This window comes from Elephas maximus, chromosome 13 (genome assembly GCF_024166365.1).
Source record: "Elephas maximus indicus isolate mEleMax1 chromosome 13, mEleMax1 primary haplotype, whole genome shotgun sequence".
Lineage (NCBI taxonomy): Eukaryota > Metazoa > Chordata > Mammalia > Proboscidea > Elephantidae > Elephas > Elephas maximus.
The window spans coordinates 34598642-34617049 of NC_064831.1; the positions used below are offsets into that span (position 1 = coordinate 34598642).

Here is an 18408-nt window from a genome sequence, read left to right on the forward strand (position 1 = left end):
AGAAGATGGAAGAAATACACACAGTTATTATACCAAAAAGAATTAGTTGATGTTCAACCATTTCAAGAGGTAGCATATGATCAGGAACCAATGGTACTGAAGGAAGAAGTCCAAGCTGCTTTGAAGGCAATGGTGAAAAACAAGGCCCTGGGAATTGATGGAATATCAATTGAGATGTTTCAACAAACAGATGCAGTGCTGGAGATGCTTACTCGTCTATGCCAAGAAATATGGAAGACAGCTTCCTGGCCAACTGACTGGAGGAGACCCATATTTATGCCTATTCCCAAGAAAGGTGATCCAACTGAATGTGGAAATTATAGAACAATATCATTAATATCACACACAAGCAAAATTTTGCTGAAGATCATTCAAAAACGGCTGCAGCAGTATATTGACAGGGAACTGCCAGAAATTCAGGCTGATTTCAGAAGAGGATGTGAAACCAGGGATATCATTGCTGATGTCAGATGGATCCTGGCTGAAAGCAGAGAATACCAGAAGGATGTTTACCTGTGTTTTATTGACTATGCAAAGGCATTCGACTGTGTGGATCATTACAAATTATGTATAACTTTGCGAAGAATGGGAATTCCAGAACACTTAATTGTGCTCGTGAGGAACCTTTACATAAAGAAGAAACAAGTCTGTCTTGGAGGAAGTACAGCCGGAATGCACCTTAAGGGCAAGGATGGTGAGACTGCGTCTTACATACTTTGGACATGTCAGCAGGGATCAGTCCCTGGAGAAGGACATCATGCTTGGCAGAGTACAGGGTCAGCAGAAAAGAGGAAGACCCTCAATGCGGTGGATTGACACAGTGGCTGCAACAATGAGCTCAAGCACAACTACAATTGTAAGGATGGAGCAGGGCTGCGCAGTGCTTTGTTCTGTTGTGCATAGGGCCGCTACGAGTTGGAACGGATTTGACGACGCTTAACAACGACAACAAGGGCTTAACCATTTGTCCCATTCAGGAACTCCTAAGCTTACCCTTGTTGTTTTGTGTCTCCGAGTAGATTCTGGGTCATAGAGACCCTATAGGACAGAGTAGAACTGCCCCACAGTTTCCTAGGCTGTATGTAATCTTTAAGGGAGCAGACCACCAGGTCATTTGTCTTGTAGTGTGACTGGTGAGTTCAAACTGCCAATCCTTCAGTTAGTGGCCGAGTGCTTAACTATTGTGCTACCAGGGCTCCTAAGCTTACCCTAGCACCCAGATATCAAATAAGTCAAAAGGGAGAGAGGAGGCAGGGAGGGAGCCCTGATTAAAAAAATTTAAACTTTGACTTGACTACTCTTTAAAAGAGATTGTTTACACCGTGAATGTTGTTGCTTTTAGGTGCCATCGAGTCGGTTCCGACTCATAGCAACTCTCTGTACAACAGAAGGAAACACTGCCTAGTCCTGCACCATCCTCACAATCGTTGTTATGCTTTGAACTGGAAATGAGTTCCCTTTAATTGACAGTTTTAGGATTTTCCCCCAACATTAGCACACAATTGACGTCTGAGAGCAAGATGAGATCAGTTGGAGAAAATAATGAAAAAATCACATTTTTTATATATCAGAGTAAACGTACAAATTTTGACCCTGGTACATATGTTTTTGTGTATGTGCAATAGCTAAAGAAGGATTCATCTATTTCTGTCACACTAATCATTTTAACAGAGAGCGATTATGTTATTCCTATTGGGCAACTGGAAACCCTGGCAGCATAGTGGTTAGGTGCTACAGCTGCTAACCAAAGGGTTGGCAGTTTGAATCTGCCAGGCGCTCCTTGGAAACTCTGTGGGGCAGTTCTACTCTGTCCTGTAGGGTCGCTATGAGTTAGAATCGACTCAACGGCACTGGGTTTGTTTTTTTGGGCTATTGGTCAACTTGGGATAGATAGGTTAGTGTCGTGGATTGAATTGTGTCCCCTCAAAATATCTCTCAGCTTAGCTAGGCTATGATTTCTTGTATGATTGTCTACCATTTTGTCATCTGATGTGATTTCCCTGTGTGTTGTAAATCTCATTACTATGATGTAATAAGATGGATCAGTGGCAGTTATACTGATGTGGTCTACAAGATTAGTGTCTTAACCCAATCTCTTTTGAGATATAAAAAAGAAAAGTGAGCAGAGAGACACGGGGACCTCATACCACCAAAAAAGTAGTACCAGGAGCAGAGCGCGTCCTTTGGACCTAAGGTTCCTGCCCTGAGATGCTCCAAGACCAAGGGAAGACTGATGACTAGAACCTTCCTCCAGAGCCGAGAGAAGGCCGAAGCCTTCCCCTGGAGCAGGCACCCTGAATTCAGACTTGTAGCCCACTAGACTATGAAAGAATCAACTTCTCTTTGTTAAGCCATCCATTTGTGGTATGGCTGTTATAGCAGCACTAGATAACTAATACATTTAGCATCCCAACTCCTCAATTTGAAAGCTGTGTATTCTTTCCAACAGATGTTTTACTTATTCAAGCTTCATTTTTCCTCTAAAAGTAAGATAATAATACTAGTTTGAGGTTTTTTAAAGGATGAAGGATATTACATATAAAATTCCCAGTATCGTGCCTTTCAAAGAGTAAGTCTGTAAATAAATGATAGTTATTATTTATTATTGTTATTATTACCTTAGTGTCAAGGGAAAGAGTGTAGTTTGAAATTGGGAGGCTCAGTTACAGAGGCTATAACCATTTAAGTCTAAGGATGACAATTTAAACTTGGCATAAAAGTGGTTTTTGTTTTCAAATTTATTTTTTAAAAACTGTTCTGTACTGAGCATCCCAACTAGTCACAGCCTGAGGGCTCAAAGAGAATTGGTGTCAGTGCAGAACTGTGCTTTTGGATCTAGCAAAAGGACGTCTAGAAATATAGGGCTCTTCAAAGAGTTTTATACAGTGGCCATTCATTGTAGCATTTTTAATTAACAGCAAAAATGAGCATCGTACTAAATATCTAATTAAAGGGGGGTGGTTTAGTAAATAATTAGCATTTTTATGATAGAATACCATGAACCCATTAAGAATATTTACTGGAAGTGATAATGTTCTTGGTAAGATAGATCAGTTAAGTAGATGTCATAACAGTAAGTATAATAGAATTATCTAAATTGTGCTCCTCTCCACAATAGATGAATAGATAGCTAGAGGGCTAAGAAGGAAGAAAAGAAAGTAGGAAGGAAGAGATGAGAAGGAAGAAGGGAAAATATGAAGAAAGAACATAGAACAAAAGGAAAAAACAACAATTAGAAGAATATCAAACTGCTGTAGTGAGTGGTGGCAGTGCCATTAATTTTGTGTGCATTTTTAACATGTCTAATTTTTCTAATATCAACATGCATTACTTTTACAGTAATAAAAACTATAAGCTGTTAAAGTATTCATAACCAATGGAATAAATACATTTAAAATTTTTTACCCTAAATATAAATATGAAATATCTCTATTCTTCTAAGTTACATTAAATACTGTGGTTCTTTTCAAAATGCTCATGAATTTTCTAATTTACATTATTTCAGCTAAAATTTCCTTATGTCTCTGTGAGGAGGTATATAAAGATATATGAAATATGATTTTTAAAGTAATTTTTATTGTGCTTTAAGTGAAAGTTTACAAATCAAGTCAGTTTGTCACATATAAGCTTATATACACCTTACTCCATACTCCCACTTACTCTCCCCCTAATGAGTCAGCCCGCTCCCTCCTTCCAGTCTCTCCTTTCGCGACAATTTTGCCAGTTTCTAACCCTCTCTACCCTCCTATCTCCCCTCCAGACAAGAGATGCCAACACAGTCTCAAGTGTCCAACTGATACAAGTAGCTCATTCTTCGTGAGCATCTCTCTCCAACCCATTGTCCAGTCCATTCCATGTCTGATGAGTTGTCTTTGGGAATGGTTCCTGTCCTGGGCCAACAGAAGATTTGGGGACCATGACCGCTGGGATTCCTCTAGTCTCATTCAGACCATTAAGTCTGGTCTTTTTATGAGAATTTGGGGTCTGCATCCCACTGTTCTCCTGTTCCCTCAGGGGTTCTCTGTTGTGATCCCTGTCAGGGCAGTCATCGGTTGTGGCCAGGCACCATCTAGTTCTTCTGGTCTCAGGATGATGTAAGTCTCTGGTTCATGTGGCCCTTTCTGTCTCTTGGGATCATAGTTATCGTGTGTCCTTGGTGTTCTTCATTCTCCTTTGATCCAGGTGGGTTGAGACCAATTGATGCATCCTAGATGGCCGCTCGTTAGCATTTAAGACCTCAGATGCCACATTTCAAAGCGGGATGCAGAATGTTTTCATAAAAGAATTATTTTGCCAATTGACTTAGAAGTCCCCTCAAGCCATAGTCCCCAAACCCCCACCCTTGCTCCGCTGACCTTTGAAGCATTCAGTTTATCCCGGAAACTTCTTTGCTTTTGGCCCCATCCAGTTGAGCTGACCTTCCCTGTATTGAGTATTGTCCTTCCCTTCACCTAAAGTAGTTCTCATCTACTAACTAATCAGTAAATAACCCTCTCCCACCCTCCCTCCTTCCCCGCCTCGTAACCACAAAAGTATGTGTTCTTCTCAGTTTATACTATTTCTCAAGATCTTATAATAGTGGTCTTATACAATATTTGTCCTTTTGCCTCTGACTCATTTCACTCAGCGTAATGCCTTCCAGGTTCCTCCGTGTTATGAAATGTTTCACAGATTCCTCACTGTTCTTTATCGATGCGTAGTATTCCATTGTGTGAATATACCACAATTTATTTAACCATTCATCCGTTGATGGACACCTTGGTTGCTTCCAGCTTTTTGCTATTGTAAACAGAGCTGCAATAAACATGGGTCTGCATATATCTGTTCCTGTAAAGGCTCTTATTTCTCTAGGGTGTATTCCGAGGAGTGGGATTTCTGGGTTGTACGGTAGTTCTATTTCTAACTTTTTAAGAAAACGCCAGATAGATTTCCAAAGTGGTTGTACCATTTTACATTCCCACCAGCAGTGTATAAGAGTTCCAATCTCTCCGCAGCCTCTCCAACATTTATTATTTTGTGTTTTTGGATTAATGCCAGCCTTGTTGGAGTGAGATGGAATCTCATTGTAGTTTTAATTTGCATTTCTCTAATGGCTAATGATCGAGAGCATTTTCTCATGTATCTGTTAGCTGCCTGAGTATCTTCTTTAGTGAAGTGCATGTTCATATCCTTTGCCCACTTTTTGATTGGGTTGTTTGTCTTTTTGTGTTTGAGTTTTAACAGAATCATATAGATTTTAGAGATCAGGCGCTGGTCGGAGATGTCATAGCTGAAAATTCTTTCCCAATCTGTAGGTGGTCTCTTTACTCTTTTGGTGAAGTCTTTAGATGAGCATAGGTGTTTGCTTTTTAGGAGCTCCCAGTTATCTGGTTTCTCTTTGTCATTTTTGGTAATGTTTGTATTCTGCTTATGCCTTGTATTAGGGCTCCTGAGGTTGTCCCTATTTTTTCTTCCATGATCTTTATCGTTTTAGTCTTTATGTTTAGGTCTTTGATCCACTTGGAGTTAGTTTTTGTGCATGGTGTGAGGTATGGGTCCTGTTTCATTTTTTTTTCAAATGGATATCCAGTTATGCCAGCATCATTTGTTAAAAAGACTATCTTTTCCCCAATTAACTGGCACTGGACCTTTGTCAAATATCAGCTGCTCATATGTGGATGGATTTATATCTGGGTTCTCAATTCTATTCCCTTGGTCTATTTGCCTGTTGTTGTACCAGTACCAGGCTGTTTTGACTACTGCGGCTGTATAATATGTTCTAAAATCAGGTACAGTGAGGCCTCTCACTTTCTTCTTTTTCAGCAATGCTTTACTTATCTGGGGCTTCTTTCCCTTCCATATGAAGTTGGTGATTTGTTTCTCCATCACATTAAGAAATGTCATTGGAATTTAGATCGGAAGTGCATGGTATGTGTAGATGGCTTTTGGTAGGATAGACATTTTTACTATGTTAAGTCTTCCTATCCATGAGCAAGGTATGTTTTTCCACTTGTGTAGGTCCGTTTTAGTTTCTTGCGGTAGTAGTTTGTAGTTTTCTTTGTGTAGGTCTTTTACATCTTTGGTAAGATTTATTCCTAAGTATTTTATCTTCTTGGGGACTACTATGAATGATATTGATTTGGTGATTTCCTCTTCGATGTTCTTTTTGTTGATGTAGAGGAATCCAAGTGATTTTTCTATGTTTATCTTATAACCTGAGACTCTGCCAAACTCTTCTATTAGTTTCTGTAGTTTTCTGGAGGATTCCTTAGGGTTTTCCGTGTATAAGATCATGTCATCTGCAAATAGAGATAATTTTACTTCTACCTTGTCAATCCGGATGCCCTTTATTTCTTTGTCTAGCCTAATTGCTCTGGCTAGGACCTCTAGCACAATGCTGAATAAGAGCGGTGATAAAGGGTATCCTTGCCTGGTTCCCGTTCTCAAGGGAAATGCTTTCAGGCTGTCTCCATTTAGAGTGATGTTGGCTGCTGGCTTTGTATAGATGCCCTTTATTATGTTGAGGAATTTTCCTTCAATTCCTATTTTGCTGAGAGTTTTTATCATGAATGGGTGTTGGACTTTGTCAAATGCCTTTTCTGCATCAATTGATAGGATCATGTGGTTTTTGTCTTTTGTTTTATTTATATGGTGGATTACATTAATGGTTTTTCTAATATTAAACCAACCTTGCACGCCTGATATAAATCCCACTTGGTCATGGTGGATTATTTTTTTGATATGTTGTTGAATTCTATTGGCTAGAATTTTGTTGAGGATTTTTGCATCTATGTTCATGAGGGATATATCTGTAATTTTCTTTTTTTGTGGTGTCTTTACCTGGTTTTGGTATCAGGGATATGGTGGCTGCATAGAATGAGTTAGGTAGTATTCTGTCATTTTCTATGCTTTGAAATACCTTTAGTAGCAGTGGTGTTAACTCTTCTCTGAATGTTTGGTAGAACTCTGCAGTAAAGCCGTCCGGGCCAGGGCTTTTTGGTGGGGGGAGTTTTTTGATTACCTTTTCAATCTCTTTTTTTGTTATGGGTCTATTTAGTTGTTCTACTTCTGATTGTGTTAGTTTAGGTAGGTAGTGTTTTTCTAGGAATTCATCCATTTCTTCTAGGTTTGCAAATTTGTTAGAGTACAATTTTACATAATAATCTGATATGATTCTTTTAATTTCAGTTGGGTCTGTTGTGATGTGGCCCTTCTCGTTTCTTATTCAGGTTATTTGTTTCCTTTCCTGTATTTCTTTAGTCAGTCTGGCCAATGGTTTATCAATTTTGTTAATTTTTTCCAAGAACCAGCTTTTGGCTGTGTTAATTTTTACAATTGTTTTTTTGTTCTCTAATTCATTTAGTTCAGCTCTAATTTTTATTATTTGTTTTCTTCTGGTGCCTGATGGATTCTTTTGTTGCTCACTTTCTATTTGTTCAAGTTGTAGGGACAGTTCTCTGATTTTGGCTCTTTCTTCTTTATGTACGTGTGCATTTTTCGATATAAATTGCCCTCTGAGCACTGCTTTTGCTGTGTCCCAGAGGTTTTGATTGGAAGTGTATTCATTCTCGTTGCATTTTATGAATTTCTTTATTCCCTCCTTAATGTCTTCTATAACCCAGTCTTTTTTCAGGCGGGTATTGTTCAGTTTCCAAGTATTTGATTTCTTTTCCCTAATTTTTCTGTTATTGATTTCCACTTTTATGGCCTTGTGGTCTGAGAAGATGCTTTGTAATATTTTGATGTTTTGGATTCTGCAAAGGTTTGTTTTATGACCTAATATGTGGTCTGTTCTAGAGAATGTTCCATGTGCACTAGAAAAAAAAGTATACTTTGCAGCTGTTGGTGGAGTGTTCTGTATAAGTCAATGAGGTCAAGTTGGTTGATTGTAGCAGTTAGGTCTTCTGTGTCTCTATTGAACTTCTTACTGGAAGTCCTGCCCTTCTCTGAAAGTGGTGTGTTGAAGTCTCCTACTATAATTGTGGAAGTGTGTATCTCACTTTTCAGTTCTGTTAAAGTTTGTTTTATGTATCTTGCAACCTTGTCATTGGGTGCATAAATATTTAATATCATTATATCTTCCTGGTCAATTGTCCCTTTAATCATTATGTAGTGTCCTTCTTTATCCTTTGTGGTGGATTTAACTTTAAAGTCTATTTTGTCAGAAATTAATATTGCTACTCCTCTTCTTTTTTGCTTGTTGTTTGCTTGATATATTTTTTCCATCCTTTGAGTTTAAGTTTGTTTGTGTCTCTAAGTCTAAGGTGTGTCTTTTGTAGGCAGCATATAGATGGATCGTGTTTCTTTATCCAGTCTGAGACTCTGTGTCTCTTTATTGGTGCATTTAGTCCATTTACATTCAGCGTAAGTATAGATAAGTATGTGTTTAGTGCTGTCATTTTGATGCCTTTTTGTGCGTGTTGTTGACAATTTCATTTTTCCACTTACTTTTTTGTGCTGAGACATTTTTCTTTGTAAATTGTGTGTTCCTCATTTTCATAGTAGTTGAATTTATGTTTGCTAAGTCATTATGTTTTTCTTGGTTTTTATTTTGAGTTATGGAGTTGTTATACGTCTTTGTGGTTACCTTAATATTTACCCCTATTTTTCTAAATAAAAACCTAACTTGTATTGTCCTAAATTGTCTTGTTTCCACCTCCATATGGCAGTTCTATGCCTCCTGTATTTAGTCCCTCTTTTTGATTATTGTGATCTTTTACATATTGACTTCAATGATATCCTGTTTTGAACGTTTTTTTTCTTTTTAACATTAATCTTGATTTGTTTTTGTGATTTCCCTATTTGAGTTGATATCAGGATGTTCTGTTCTGTTATCTTGTGTTGTGCTGGTATCTGATATTATTGGTTTTCTGACCAATTTCCTTTAGTATTTCTTGTAGCTTTGGTTTGGTTTTTGCAAATTCTCTAAGCTTGTGTTTATCTGTAAATGTTTTAATTTCACCTTCATATTTGAGGGAGAGTTTTGCTGGATATATGACCCTTGGCTGGCAGTTTTTCTCCTTCAGTGCTCTGTGTATGTCATCCCATTGCCTTCTTGACTGTATGGTTTCTGCTGAGTAGTCTGAACTTATTCTTATTGATTCTCCTTTGTAGGAGACCTTTCTTTTATCCCTGGCTTCTTTTAAAATTTTCTGTTTATCTTTAGTTTTGGCAAGTTTAATGATAATATGTCTTCCACTATTCTCTCTGTATCTTCTGTTCTGGGACTCCAATCACACGCAAGTTATTCTTCTTGATAGAGTCCCACAAGATTCTTAGGGTTTCTTCATTTTTTTTAATTCTTTTATCTGATTTTTCTTCAACTATATTGGTGTCAATTCCCTTGTCTTCCAGATCCCCCACACCGCGTTCCAATTGCTCGAGTCTGCTCCTCTGACTTCCTATTGAGTTGTCTAATTCTGTAATTTTATTGTTAATCTTTTGGATTTCTGAATGCTGTCTCTCTATGGATTCTTGCAGCTCTTAATTTTTCCAATATGTTCTTGAAAAATCTTTTTGATTTCTTCAACTGCTTTATCAGTGTGTTCCTTGGCTTTTTCTGTAGATTGCCTTATTTCATTTCTGAGGTCATCCCTGACGTCTTGAAGCATTCTATAAATTAGTTTTTTATATTCTGCATCTGGCAATTCCAGGATTGTATCTTCATTTGGGAAAGATTTTGATTCTTTAGTTTGGGGAGTTGTAGAAGCAATCATGGTCTGCTTCTTTATGTGGTTTGATATCGACTGCTGTCTCCGAGCCATCACTAAGATATTGTACTGATTTATTCTATATTTGCTCACTGAGTCTTATCTTGTTTTGTTTTCTTTCAATATACGTAGATGGGCTGCTAGATTGCACTGTCTTGATTGTTGTAGTCCTTGAATCACTTATGTCGTATTACTAGCTAGTTTGGGCTGTTACCAGATATATAAGCCTAAGAGTCCATTCACTATTCTTGAGTAGAATCTGATTTGGGCTCATCAAGTGTGTGGTGCAGACTGTCACCTACCCACCTTGAGAAGTAGTGGTGATAGTTGTGTGCACCAGATTCTCGGAGCAGCAGGGGTCACACTCCAGGGGGGTCAGGATGCTGACAGGCTTCCTGTGAATGCCAGTGAGGTAGGTGTGTCTCTATTCCTAAAGCACCTTGGTGGGTGGGCTCTGCAGCTGTACCTTAGGCCCCCACTGCAAGTACCTCTACAGATTGGTAGGTGTCAGGAGGCTAGGTGGCCTGGGGGGAGCTTCAGCCCTCAGTTCCCTGTTGTGGGTCAGTGAGGGCTCTGTTGAATACACAGAGATATCAGACCTGGGAAACTTGTCTTTCCAGTAATCCGCTAAAACAATTACAGTCAGATCCCTATCAGAATTGCCTTTGCTTTATAATAGCCACCTTGTTCCCTGTAGGGATGAAAGCCCAAGACTTTGGATCACATATGTTTGGCTGGAGTTGGTTCTGTGTTTTTAGTCCAATTAGGGAAGGATTTTTGGTCCCTGGGTTTTTTGTAGCTGCTTCTCCCAGGCCAGGAGAATGGGTTAGGAAAAGACCAAAACAGAAAGAAAAACCACAGAGCACTTCACTCTCTAGCTCAGGAAATTCCAATGTTAATGAAGCCTCCTGGGAAGGGGAGGGGAGGGTTCAGATAAATAGGAGAAAGTAGCACCCCGGAATATAGACAAAGTTACTTATCTTGCTTGGGATGACTGTGTTATCTGAGATTCCCGACAGGCATGTAGACTGTGTGTGCTGGCTGGGTAGAGATTGTCCCCGAGGGTCAGGCCCTGTTCCCGTGCTTGCACTGTCTCAGAAGCCGCGGTTAGTTCCTCCGCTCCCAGTCCAAAGCCCAGCACCAAGATTCCCCGGCTGGGATGCCGCACTCCTGGCTCCAAAACCAGTCGCTGCCTCCCAGTGACTTCTCCTCCTGTCAGCCATGTCACTGCGCTGTCTGCGTGCACTGGCTGGGCTTCCCTCGAGGTCACTTCTGGGGGCTAGGGCTGTGTCCCGTGTCTGCGCCGTATCAGGATGCTGTCTCAGCTCCCCTGTGTCCAGTCCAAAGCCTGGCACCAAGGTTTCCTGACTGGGATGCTGGCTCCAGGCTCTGAATACAGTCACTGCTTCCCCGTGGTTGTTCATTCTCAGTCTCTCTCACTCAGGTCAACTCTTTAGATCTGTGTTTGATGGTCAGGGTTCGTAGATTGTCATGTATGTGATTGCTTCACTTGTTTTTCCAAGTCTTTGTTGCAAGAGGGATCTGAGGTAGCTTCTACCTAGTCAGCCATCTTGGCCCCACCTCTGAAATATGATTTTTTTTTTTTTTATAAACATGGCAAATTGAACAATTGAGCTTATGTTTTCAAAAAAACCCATGGCTGTCGAATGGATTCCGACTCATAGCAATCCTGTAGAACAAAGTGGAACTGCCCCATAGGGTATCCAAAGCTGTAAATCTTTACGGAAGCCAACGTCTTCCATGGAGTAGCTGGTGGGTTCAAACTGTGGATCTTTTGATTAGCAGTGGAGCACTTCAACAACTGTGCCTCCAGGAATCCTTAGTTTCTGTTGACTCCCTCCCAAAACAAATAAAAACACAATGTGATGACAGTAGGTAAGAGATTTTTGAAGCCAGAAAGTAGGTTGATGAGAGGTAACTGATTTAGTAGAAAAAAGTAAGCTGAAAGTTAAGCAATAACAGTTAGAGAAGTCAGAAGGAAGCAGGCTAAAATTTGCTGCTGAACCCTGAAAATGGTCAGGAATTAACAGCTCCAGTTGCTCCAGGAGATGGGAGGGTGTGGAGAAGAGGTAAATGCGTGATTTCTTGAGATCAGAAGAATTGTACACGTACCTTTTCCACCATTCATTCCCAGGTGACTACCCCCTCACCTTATCAGAAGATTGGAGGCAAAACCATATCAACTATGGTCTCAAGGACTGTGAGCAAAACTGAGGAGTGGAGGTGGACACTGTACTGTAAAAGAAGGGATTTAACCTGTGTTTCCATACCAAAAGCTGCAATTGCCTAATAGCCCTGTTTCTTGTTATAACTCCTTTTCCTTGCTTATACCTATCAGGATAGATATTGAAGGATTCCTCCATGGGGAATTTGAACAGTTCCCAGTAAAAGGCCCATTGTTCCTGATTTGTGGGGTCTTCCACAAGACAGCTGTTTTCCCACTTACATTACTGATGCAGTCTTTTAGTTGAATAACTTCCAATCAGCATTTTAGTAACATGTTCCTTAAAATAAGAATTATTTTTAGCTTTCTAAGAAATCCTCTAATAAAAATATAGATGCCATTTAAGCAACAAGTACAATAAGAAAAAGGAACTTGGGGGAAAGAAAAACATGACAAGTAGCAGCAGAAGAAAAAGCTATAATTTATCATTGATAACCTGAGGGCTGCTTCAAGGGTGGGCATTAAGAGAAGATGCTGAATCCATGAGATGTGTATGGGAAGTCGTAAAAGGAACATTAAAAGAACAAGAAAAAAAGTCTTGCTACTTAAAGATAATGGAAGTGGTAATGAAAAATTCAATAGGAGGTTTGGAAGAGAAAGATGGAAAAACCTTCTAGAAGATGAAACTGAAAAGATAAAACATGAATTAAAAAAAAAAAAAAAAAAACCCAAACCTATTGCCATAGAGTTCCTTCCAACCCTATGTGGTACAGATTACAACTGCTCCGTAGGGTTTTCTTGACTGTAATCTTTACAGAAAGAGATCACCAGGCATTTGTTCCTTGGTGCTACTGGGTGGGTTCAAATTGCCAACCTTAGGCTAGTAGTTGAGTCCAAATTGTTTGCGCCCTCTAGGGACCTAAAAGATGACTAGTAGGATAGAAACAATATGAAAATCAGAGGCTTATTTTAAGTGTTGTCAAATCTCAAAACCCCATTGCCGCTGAGTCGATTCTGACTCATAGCGACCCTGTAGGACAGAGTAGTACTGCCCCATAGGTTTTCCAAGGAGCAGCTGGTGGATTCAAACTGCCAACTTTTTGGTTAGCAATCAAACTCTTAACTACTGTGCCACCAGGGCTCTGTTCCCAAATATAGTGCTTAGAAATTCCCAAAAAGAACAGAATGATTTGAACAGTATGGTGGTGAGAATTTTCAAGGAAAATTTCCCACCCTGGAGGAACATGCATTTCAAGGTGTGGCAGGGTCCAAGTGCCCACACCCCATATCAGGACACATCATCATAAAATCAGAATACTGGGTGTAAAGAGAAGATTATACAATTTTCCAGACAGAGATAAAAAATAGGTCACACACAAAAGGTTGGGAAAAAGAATTTTATCAAACCGTCTGCTACAGTGTCTTTGGAAGCTAAAAATGTAGCAGTACTTTCAGCATTTTGAGGAGAAAACATTTCTAACTTAGACTTCTATACCCTACTAAACTATCAACCAGATGTGAGCATGGAACAAAGATATTTTCAGAATGCAAGTTCTTAAAAATTTTACCTATCACGCATCCTATCTCAGGGAGTTCCTGGAGGGTGTGCTATAAAAGTCCAGGCAGTGAACCGAGGGAGATGTTTAAGGAATCAGGGGAACTACACAGGGGAAAGGCAAACGGAAGCCTCACAGTGACAATGCAAGAGGGAAAAGGACTGGAGCAGGACTGTGAGTTTCAGGAGTAATGCCTCTGAAATAAAAAGGGACAGATAAACAACATGACCGTTTTGATCAGGTGAAAAATTGAACTGAGAGGTGTTTTACAGAACTGATGGGGAGAGTTAGAAGACTTAGCAAGTAATCAAAGAAAGTTATATAAGTAAAGGGAACACAGGTATTAATTACAGGGGAAAAAAAGCTATTCAGAAAAACACTGTAATCACTCAGCCATGAACAAACTTTACACAGTTAAAAAGTGAAAACACTGGATATATTTTTATTACAGTTTAAACTATGGGGAGAGTTGAAATATGCATGTAGGTGTGTGTGAATGATGATATGAGATGTATATTCTTTATGCTTAACTGTAGGTCAATAGGCAATATTTAAAACTGAAAAAAAAATAAAATGGGCAGTATTCACATTCTATTTGGAAATATGGAGGTAAGTATCAGAAGAAAGAGTTAAAAGAATTAAAAGTGGTTGTTTCTGGTGAGTGGGAATTAGAGATGGAGGGAGAGGACGGAAGGGCCTGCTGTTTTTATGTAGTCTTTTTTAAAAAAAAAATTAGTGCTATTTAATTTTAAACATTATACACATTTATAAATTTTATAAAATATAAAAGTAAATGTTAAAATAAGTGAATAATTTAAGTAATTACCAACCAAAACACTGATTTACATTAAAGGTAATAAAAAAAAAAAAAAAAAAGGTAATAGTCACTCTAAAGTCCACAGAATTTGCAAGTTCTAATATGCCTTTAGAGCCCTGATGGTACAGTGGTTAAGAGCTTGGCTGCTAACTAGAAGGTCAGCAGTTCAAATCCACCAGCCGCTTCTTGGAAACCCTATGGGTAGTTCTACTCTGTCTTGTAGGGTTGCTATGAATAGGTATCGACTTGACAGCAATGGGTTAGGGTTTTTTTTTTTTTTAATATGCCTTCTTATTCTTTAGAAAATTCTTCATCTTTTTCATGTGTTGATTGCTGATGAGTGACATTTGACAGATAGATATGCAATTTTTAAGCAGTTTTCAATAACTAGAATATTTAACTAATTACCAGGATTTAAGTTTTATAATTACAACCTTGCTTGCTGAAAGTGAAGAGGATTTGAAACACTTACTAATGAAGATCAAAGACCACAGCCTTCAGTTTGGATTGCACCTCAACATAAAGAAAACAAAAATCCTCACAACTAGACCAATGAGCAACATCATGATAAACGGAGAAAAGATTGAAGTTGTCAAGGGTTTTATTTTACTTGGATCCACAATCAACAGCCATGGAAGCAGCAGTCAAGAAATCAAAAGACGCATTGCATTGGGTAAATCTGCTGCAAAGGACCTCTTTAAAGTGTTGAAGAGCAAAGATGTCACCTTGAAGACTAAGGTGCACCTGCCCCAAGCCATGGTATTTTCAATCGCATCATATGCATGTGAAAGCTGGACAATGAATAAGGAAGACTGAAGAAGAATTGACGCCTTTGAATTGCGGTGTTGGCAAAGAGTATTGAATATACCATGTCCTGGGAAAAGAACGAACAAATCTGTCTTAGAAGAAGTGCAGTCAGAATGCTCCTTAGAAGCAAGGATGGTGAGACCGCGTCTTACATACTTTGGACATGTTGTCAGGAGGGATCAGTCCCTGGAGAAGGACATCATGCTTGGCAGAGTATAGGGTCAGGGAAAAAGAGGAAGACCCTCAACGAGGTAGATTGACACAGTGGCTGCAACAATGAGCTCAAGCATAACAATGATTGTAAGGCTGGCTGAGGACTGGGCAGTGTTTTGTTCTGTTGTGCATAGAGTCGCTATGAGTCGGAACCAACTCGATGGCACCTAACAACAACAGCAAGTTTTATAATTACCTTATTATACTTGCCAGGATGTTAATTCTGCTATTGTGTTGCTGAAAGTTTGCTTGTACTAGGGCACAATTTGTGGATTAAGGGCATTGCTATCCATTAATATGGTTACATAACCATAATGTGCCTCAATCTGATCATGTGTAAAATAACTGATTAATCAAGTTGATTAATTAAAGGCCAAAACAGTGAAGGGTACATATACTTTTCCAAGGAAAAATTTATCTACTTAAACATAAAAGACAAAGTGACATTCTTTGCATCTTATTTTGAGTTTCTCCAGAATCAGGCCCTTAGTCAGGAATTCAAATACAATTAATTCATTTGGGAACTGATCCCAGGAAATACCATTAGTAAAGTGGCAAAGCGAGACAAAGAAGTGAAGAAAGTCACAAAGTGTGAATTTGGGACCTCCAGGAAACAGTATAGCAAACTTGTCTTGAGTGGTGTGTCTTTATCTACCAACCCCCTCAGTCATTAGCTGAGGGAGGAAGCATTAATTCCCTGGCACTTCTGGTCAGCTGCTGCACAAGCAGGCGGAGTTGAGTCCCGCAGCCAGAGGGAGCCTTTAGGCAATGAAATGCAGATGCTGGTAATTGAAAGTCAAGTCAGCACGCACAGAAATGGTAAAGACAAGGAGATGTGGATGGGGCACCTACAGCAACTGCTATAGTTTGCTTATTTGAAAAAAAAAAAAAAAAAGAAAAAGCCATAGATATGTTAAATGTAGATTTATGTTTATTTATTTATTTTACTGCTGTGTTGGAAGGTCTGGAATAGCTATACTTGTGTTTAGGCAATTACTAAATGTTTCTTGAAGTTGTTGATGTCTTATGACTATCCCATCAAATGAATGAATGAATAGAATGTAGAAATCCATATAGTTGAGTGTCAGGATGATATGTTAGCACATTATCTTCTCTTAGAAACCTCTCTGGTGCCTTTTGTCATTTGTAGCCGGCATTTCAGACTAAGCCGGTACTTAGGCAGGCTCTGTCATCCTGTAAATGGTGACTAATAATGAACTTCATAGGGTTAATCCATCATGCTTCAGAGTGGAGGGTTACGTTTTTGAAAGAGAAAATAAAAATGTTTATGGAGAATTAAAGTTACAAAATGTACACGCTAATTCTCTTAGCCGTTGTCTAATGTAACGAAACTGACGTTTAATGTTAAGTATGAGAGATGTCTGAGGGGTTGCCCGGTTAAGCGGTTTTCTGTGGTCGGCTAGGGCTAAGAGTGGCAAAGTACCTTAAACTAGGGAAGTAGGAATGTATGAAGCCAGTGAGCGAAAAGCAGACGTTGTTCCCAAGTAGACAACTAATCACAAATGGAACGAGCAGTCCAAGTGAGAATCATTAGTTTAAGTAGTTCAATAGAATGTGAGTGAGAGCCAAAAAGAGAGGAAAATACCAGGAAAGCTAAAAAGTATGGAATACTGAAGTGGGTCAGCAGGAGTGAGGCCCCAGGAATACTGACATTTAAAGAAGGAGCTAGCTATGTCTTATGCTGTGATTTGAGAGTTGATGCATGTAGGGTCCATGGGCAATTGTCCTGTAAGCCAGGCTAGAGAATACCAGTGTTCTCCTTGGTGAAGCGAGTCTAAATTTCCCTTACAAATCTGGAGTTAAAATTTCATCGAATCCAGATGAACCTTTTAGATAGCTTGGACCTGATATGTTATTTATAAAGATTTTTTTTTAACCTTCTTTCCCTTTTTATAGTCTATGAAACAATGTTTGCTAAGAGAGAAGATTGGCAGGGATTAGAAAGAAGTGAGCTCCTTAAGTACTTCAATGACTGTGGTCATTTCCCAACTCAGAAACAAATTGATCATGTTTGGAATCTGGTCCATACGGGTGAGTAGCTTCTTTTTTTTTTCTTTCATTTTTTTCCTTCATCTTCCTCCTCTCCTTATTTACCTTCCCTGCTTTACTCTTTCATTCTCTTACTTTTATTCAACTTGGCATATAAATCCCTTTCCTCAAAATTTCTCTGTATCTGCTTTTAATATAAATGAAGGAAGACATTTAAAGGATAAGTTAAAAGAAGTTAATGCAATAAAGGCATTTTTTGGGGTGAGGGGATGGATATGATTTTAGCTTTTTATAAGTTTTAGATAGATAGGTAGATGATAAATAGGTGGATGGATGGATGGATAGATGATAGGTAGATGATAGAGAGAGAGAAAGAAAAGAAAGAAAAGGAAGGGAGGGAGGGAGGGAGGGAGGGAGGGAGGGAGGAAGGAAGGAAGGAAGGAAGGAAGGAAGGAAGGAAGGAAGGAAGGAAGGAAGGAAGGAAGGAAGGAAGGAAGGAAGGAAGGAAGGAAGGAAGGAAGGAAGGAAGGAAGGAAGGAAGGAAGGAAGGAAGGAAGGAAGAAAACAGAAATAAAATCAAACCAAATCCATGGCCGTTGAGTTGGTTCTGACTCATAGCAACACTATAGGACAGAGTAGAACTGCACCATAGGGTTTACAAAGCTATAAATCTTTACAGAAGTAGAATGCCGCATCTTTCTCCAGTGGACTGGCTGAGGGTTTGCACGGCTGACCTTTCTGTTAGCAGCCCAGTGCTTGTCCACTGTCCCTATATATATATAAAAAAATATACATAGATATAAAATAATTTATGTCTAGCTGAATATATTTTAAATATCAGTGCTAAAAAGCTTACTTTTGGATGGTTAGCTTTGGTACTGAAGAATATAGCCAAGTCTAAATGTTTGAAATAGTAAATTATTTCAATATAATGGAATTTTAGTTAGAAAATCATTTATTTTCTGAACACTAAATAAATGATAGTAGTGTATGAAGAATATTTATTAAGTAAATTCAAATGGAGTAACATTCCTCTCTTTTCTAAAAACTAATAAGGGAGTGGGAATGGTCAACAGGGCTTAAAAAGTCCTGGTGAAATGTCCTTAATTCCTAAAGATACTTGTCAACATT

The 18408-nt window shown here is 38.9% G+C and overlaps 1 protein-coding gene across 1 annotated transcript in view; it reads left to right on the forward strand.

Moving 5' to 3' along the window:
* The window catches only part of LOC126057328 (IQ domain-containing protein M-like), a 294767-nt gene that overhangs the window by 18855 nt on the left and 257504 nt on the right, over window positions 1-18408 (forward strand). The window contains exon 4 of the mRNA XM_049852821.1: window positions 17185-17319. Coding sequence (XP_049708778.1) covers window positions 17185-17319 — 135 coding nt within the window. The remainder of the gene's footprint in view (window positions 1-17184; window positions 17320-18408) is intronic.